The 5,212-nt window shown below is 48.6% G+C and overlaps 1 protein-coding gene across 1 annotated transcript; it reads left to right on the forward strand.

The window, feature by feature from the left end:
• Positions 1–934: 934 nt before the first annotated feature.
• Positions 935–3,416, forward strand: LOC102708723 (ABC transporter G family member 8-like). Its single transcript, XM_015838442.2, has one exon. It carries the CDS (start codon positions 1,112–1,114, stop codon positions 2,981–2,983), a length of 1,872 nt encoding a protein of 623 aa, XP_015693928.1. The 5' UTR covers positions 935–1,111; the 3' UTR covers positions 2,984–3,416.
• The last annotated feature ends 1,796 nt before the right edge of the window (positions 3,417–5,212 follow it).

The following is a 5,212-nucleotide window of genomic DNA, read 5'->3' on the forward strand; positions in this document are numbered from 1 at the left end:
GAATTGTCTGGGTTGGGTCTAATCTTCCATGATTATTCTCAGCAATCTGGGCTAGGTATTTTATAGATCTTGGTTGTTTGTCCGTTGTCTATAGCCGATGATCTTTGTCGATCTACATGCTTATCATATTTACATCAATAGAGTAGCCGATTGCTTTACTGCATTATTTCTATACCAATCATAGTTAGATCGGTAGTTATTTATGTTGCATCGGCTTATGAATTACATGCAAATTGGTTTTAGCCGATCACAACACCTGATTCATTGTTTATTCCATGTAATTCGTCGGTTTATTTATTATTCTTATCGATCTTCATGTTTCCTATAATCATATCGTGCTCGACCGTATACTGTCTTGGTTAAGTCCAATCTCTGCACGTTTGGTTCGATCTGGTTATAAGGGCTCGTCCGATTGACTAAGATTAATAAGTAACTTGTCGGATTATGTTGGTTTAATATTTAATTTAACTCTATTTCTATCAAGTTTCTAGTCGATCCAAGTTTTTTTACAGCCGATCGTTCATCCTATCGGCTAACCATTGCAGCATCAACGTCCGATCGGCTGGACTTTTAATTACCTATCGGCTCGATAGCCGATCGGCTTGTTTTATTGCTTATCTTTGCCAGTTGCAGGATCAAACTGATTGGCACACCTGTGCATCTTCTAAGATGTAGGTCCTGCACTGAAGCTGTCTAAGATTGACTCTTAGGTATTCGTGTATGACACGTCAACGTTCACATTTTGCCATCAACAAATTGTCACAAGGCAGCAAAAAGGAAACCCAAAGTAAACTATATTTAGAAAAGTGTTAATCCTTCCAGCCTTCCATGCCGTTCTCCCATTCAATTATCATTCCATTCCACTTGATTAATTTTGTCTCACTACTCCATATATACTGCCATTCATCACTGTCCTCCAAAACACCCAACCAAACCCTAAATTATGAAATAATCCACACCAGCTTGTGCCCTAGCTGATCACAATTCACAACCAAGTGTGCTATCTCCCTCCTCACCCAGCATAGCTTACCTACATTACCATTACCTTCTCTCCTTCCTCCACATTTCTCCCTAGCTCCCTCCCTTCCTCGCCATCTCCGTCCACGCCACCATGTCCACCACCACCACCACCACTACTGTCAAAGAACCCGACAATGCCGACGCCCCACCGTCGCCGTCGCCGTCGACGCCGCCCAAGAAGGTGATGTACGAGCTCGCTGCCAGGAATATTTACTATGCGAAGCCGGCGGCGGCGGTGGCGACCACGACGTCGCTGGCGCGGTTCCTGATGAAGCCCTGCGGGGCGGCGCAGCCGGCGCCGGATTATATCCTCCGGGACGTGTCGCTCACGGCGCGGCCCGGGGAGATCCTGGCCGTCGTGGGGCCCAGCGGAGCCGGAAAGTCCACTCTGCTCGACATCCTCGCCGCGCGGACGGCGCCGACGCACGGGAGGCTGCTCCTCAACTCGGCGCCGCTCCGGTCGTCGTCGTTCCGGCGGCTGTCCGCCCACGTGCCGCAGATGGACGTCGCGCTGTCGCTTCTCACCGTCGCCGAGACGTTCGCCTTCGCGGCGTCGCTGCTGTACCCGGCGTCGGAGGCGTCGGCCGCGGTCACCGCTCTGCTCGCGGATCTCCGGCTCGGGCACGCGACGCACACAAGGGTCTCCGCCACTCGGCTCTCTGGCGGCGAGCGGCGGCGAGTGTCCATCGGGCTTGCCCTCCTCCGGAACCCCGGGATTCTCCTCCTCGACGAACCCACCTCCGGCCTCGACTCCTCCTCCGCGAACGTCGTCGTTGGCTGCCTGCGCGCCGTCGCGGCCGCCCGCGGCACGACGGTCGTGCTCTCCATCCACCAGCCGAGCTCGCGCATCCTCTCCTCCGTGGACTCCCTCCTCCTCCTCTCCCGCGGCGCCGTCCTGCACCACGGCTCAGTCGATTCCCTCGACGCCGCCCTCCTCTCCAACGGCCTCGCCGTGCCGGCGCAGCTCAACCCCCTGGAGTTCGCTCTCGAGGTGCTCGACCAGCTGCCCTACCCGTCCGCCTCCTCCCCTGAGCCCAAGACGCCGGAGGAGTTCGCCACCGTCACATCCTCGAATCGACACAAGGATGCGCCTTCTTCGTCGTCGTCTACCTCGCCTTGCTCGAGGCTACACGAGGTGGTGGTCCTGTACAAGCGGGCATGGAAGGTGGTGTACCGAAGCAAGCAGCTGCTGCTGACCAACTTCCTAGAGTCGGTGCTCGTCGGGACACTTCTCGGGACCATCTACATCAACGCCGGCTACGGCGAGGCCGGCGCGCACAAGCGGCTGGGGCTGTTCGCCTTCACGCTCACCTTCCTCCTAACTTCCACCACCGAGACGCTGCCGACTTTCGTGTCGGAGCGTCCAATCGTGCTGGCGGAGACGGCGTCGGGCCTCTACCGGCTGTCGTCGCACGCGACGGCGGCGACTCTGGTGTTCCTCCCGTACCTCCTGGCGGTGGCGCTGCTCTACTCCGGCTGCGTCTACTTCCTCGTCGGGCTCTGCGCGTCGCCGGTGGCCTTCGCGGCGTTCGTGCTGGTGGTCTGGGCGGTGGTGCTGACGGCCAACTCGCTCGTCCTATTCGTCAGCTCGTTCGCGCCAGACTACATCGCGGGGATGTCGCTGGTCTCGGTGTCCCTCGCCGGCTTCTTCCTCTTCTCCGGCTACTTCCTGTCGCGGGGGAGCATGCCGTCCTACTGGGTGTTCATGCACTACGTCTCCCCCTACAAGTACGCCCTCGACGCCCTCCTCGCCAACGAGTACACCTGCGCGGCCAGCCGCTGCTTCGGCGTCTCCGGCGCCGACGGCGAGTGCTCGGAGACCGGCCGCGACGTGCTGGCCGAGAAGGGGCTCACGGCGGAGGAGCGGTGGACGGGGGTGCAGGTGCTGTTCGGCTTCTTCCTCCTCTACAGAGTTCTCTACTGGGTGGTGCTCAGCCGGCGAGCGGCCAGGGCCAAGAGGTGATACAAATACCCCCATCACTTCGATCGAGCTCCGGCGAGCCGCCGGCGTGCGAGCGGCGGCGGCGACCGTACGTACGTGCGTGTGAACGCGTGCATGGAGACGAAGTGGGGCCCATGCATGCATGACCACCGGCGGTCCGGTCGTCGGTTGCGTTGGTGGGTTAATTAACTGGTAATTAAGTCCTGCTACTATACTGATAAGTGATGGTGTATATTTGTGAACATAAAAAAAACGAGGCTTTTTATATGTGTAATGAATGGTTGATAGTGCGATCTTGACCTGAAATCACGATCGAATTTAGATAAGTTTTGGCCGTCGTCTCGTCCATTTGATTTGATTTGACCGGTCAGGAGATAGAAAAACAAGTACGTGTTGAATATATATATATATATCACTGGAAATTAATAGTTGTGGGATTGTCCATTAATTGAGTTTGCTGCCAATTTGTTGACATTATTTGCATTGTTGTTCCCTTGATCATCCCTGATCGAGCTGTTAATTGCATGAGCTTCATGTGTGTCCCTAGCTAGCTACCAGCTAATTATGACCAATTAAAATTTAGTAGAATGCATGGAAAATGCTAATTTATCTCCCTTATAGGTTCCCTAAAAAGAAAAAAAACTTTAGTTTGGAGGTTTATCTCCCTCATGTTAGTCGCATTCCTGTACCATTGACATCAATAGTAAAAAAAATTACACCAGTCCCTCTTAGTGTTGATTGAAAATTATATTTACCCGAAGATGACAATGTGTGGACATTGATCAAGGTATAACTAATAACACAGCCTTTTGTAGACCGTCTTTTGTTTATTCCTAAAAGGGATATCCTTTGGTTTATTCTACTGTGAAATATCTATAAAATATTAAAAAAAATGTCGAAAAATGATGAGAATATTGATATAATAGTCACCTATCATCTCACAAAAAAAAATCAATTCACATATTGAGAAAAAGAAGAAAATCCCTTGGTAGTAATATTTATAGTCAGATGTTTTTTCGTTATGTGCAGATCAAATTTAGTAAAAAGAAAGTTCATTTTACTCTCTTTACAATATGTACATTCTTTGTTATGTTTACTTGACTTTCCTGGATATACTTTGGATGTTTGTGATATAATGAAAATTGTTCATGTTACTTTCTCAAACTATTTTATTTGTATACTGTCCCCAAAGTTTGCTTTTCTTGTTTTAGCCCATGGACTACTTAAAAAAACTCACTTTACTCCCGAATGATGTTTCTGTTTTTAATTTACCCTTACAGAACTATTACGTGTTCAAATAATTAGAGTGAAATCTTGTAACCGTAGACCTATGACATAACCTATAGACGACATTTTCCAAGAAGTTTATAATCTTGATGTTTAAATCAGCCTTGAGTATACTTGCAACCTATGAAAACAATAATTTATAATCCAAAATAAGCATTGACCTGTATGGTGTAATCTGTAATGGTATTAATTTAACACGCCGCCAAATTTTGACTTAAGACGTGTATTCTCGAAGTAAAGTAATGTGAGTTCAAAGAAATATATAGGTTTTGGGATTAATTGTACTGCCAAAATAGTTTTAACTGAGTGTAAAATGATGTTTTGTCTATAGAAAAAAAAATCCCAAACCCAATATATTTACGGCCCTATATGCCTATATTGTTTGTGGCCATAATATGGTTGGTGTGTACGTACACACTACTAGTTAACAAAGACAATTAATGAAGGGGGAGAATAATTAGTTGAAGCATAGTAATCATATTACTATCATAAATTATTATGCATGATGAATATGATGGATTCATATAATTAAAGTCGATCATGTGAATGGAAGGAGAGTACGTATGTATAGATGGTAGTTTCGTCGGTTATATGTAGGTAGTATGAAACACTCGGCCCTCCCACGTCACGGGTGGTCTGCCTCTTTGTCGTCTCTTCTCTATTCTCTGTCTCGTGTGTCGTCTCTCGATCTTCCCCGGCCTCCCTCGTGAACTCCTCTTGTCCTCCCTCTCACGGTTAAATGTTCCAATGCGCGCATGCATGTGGCCACGTACGTATGCTAGCTAGCTGCCCTTCCATCGATTCCATGTCATGCACACAGAACATTCTGGATCTTTTTCACCATGCTTTAAAAATATCCCGATATACCATGCATATTTTCCGGTCAAAAACCTTGAGATATAATGTCTTTCACGTGTTTAAACAGACATCTTATATTAACAATAAAATATTTATAAGTAAAGT

This window comes from Oryza brachyantha, chromosome 6, assembly GCF_000231095.2.
Source record: "Oryza brachyantha chromosome 6, ObraRS2, whole genome shotgun sequence".
In the NCBI taxonomy this organism is placed as follows: Eukaryota; Viridiplantae; Streptophyta; class Magnoliopsida; order Poales; family Poaceae; genus Oryza; species Oryza brachyantha.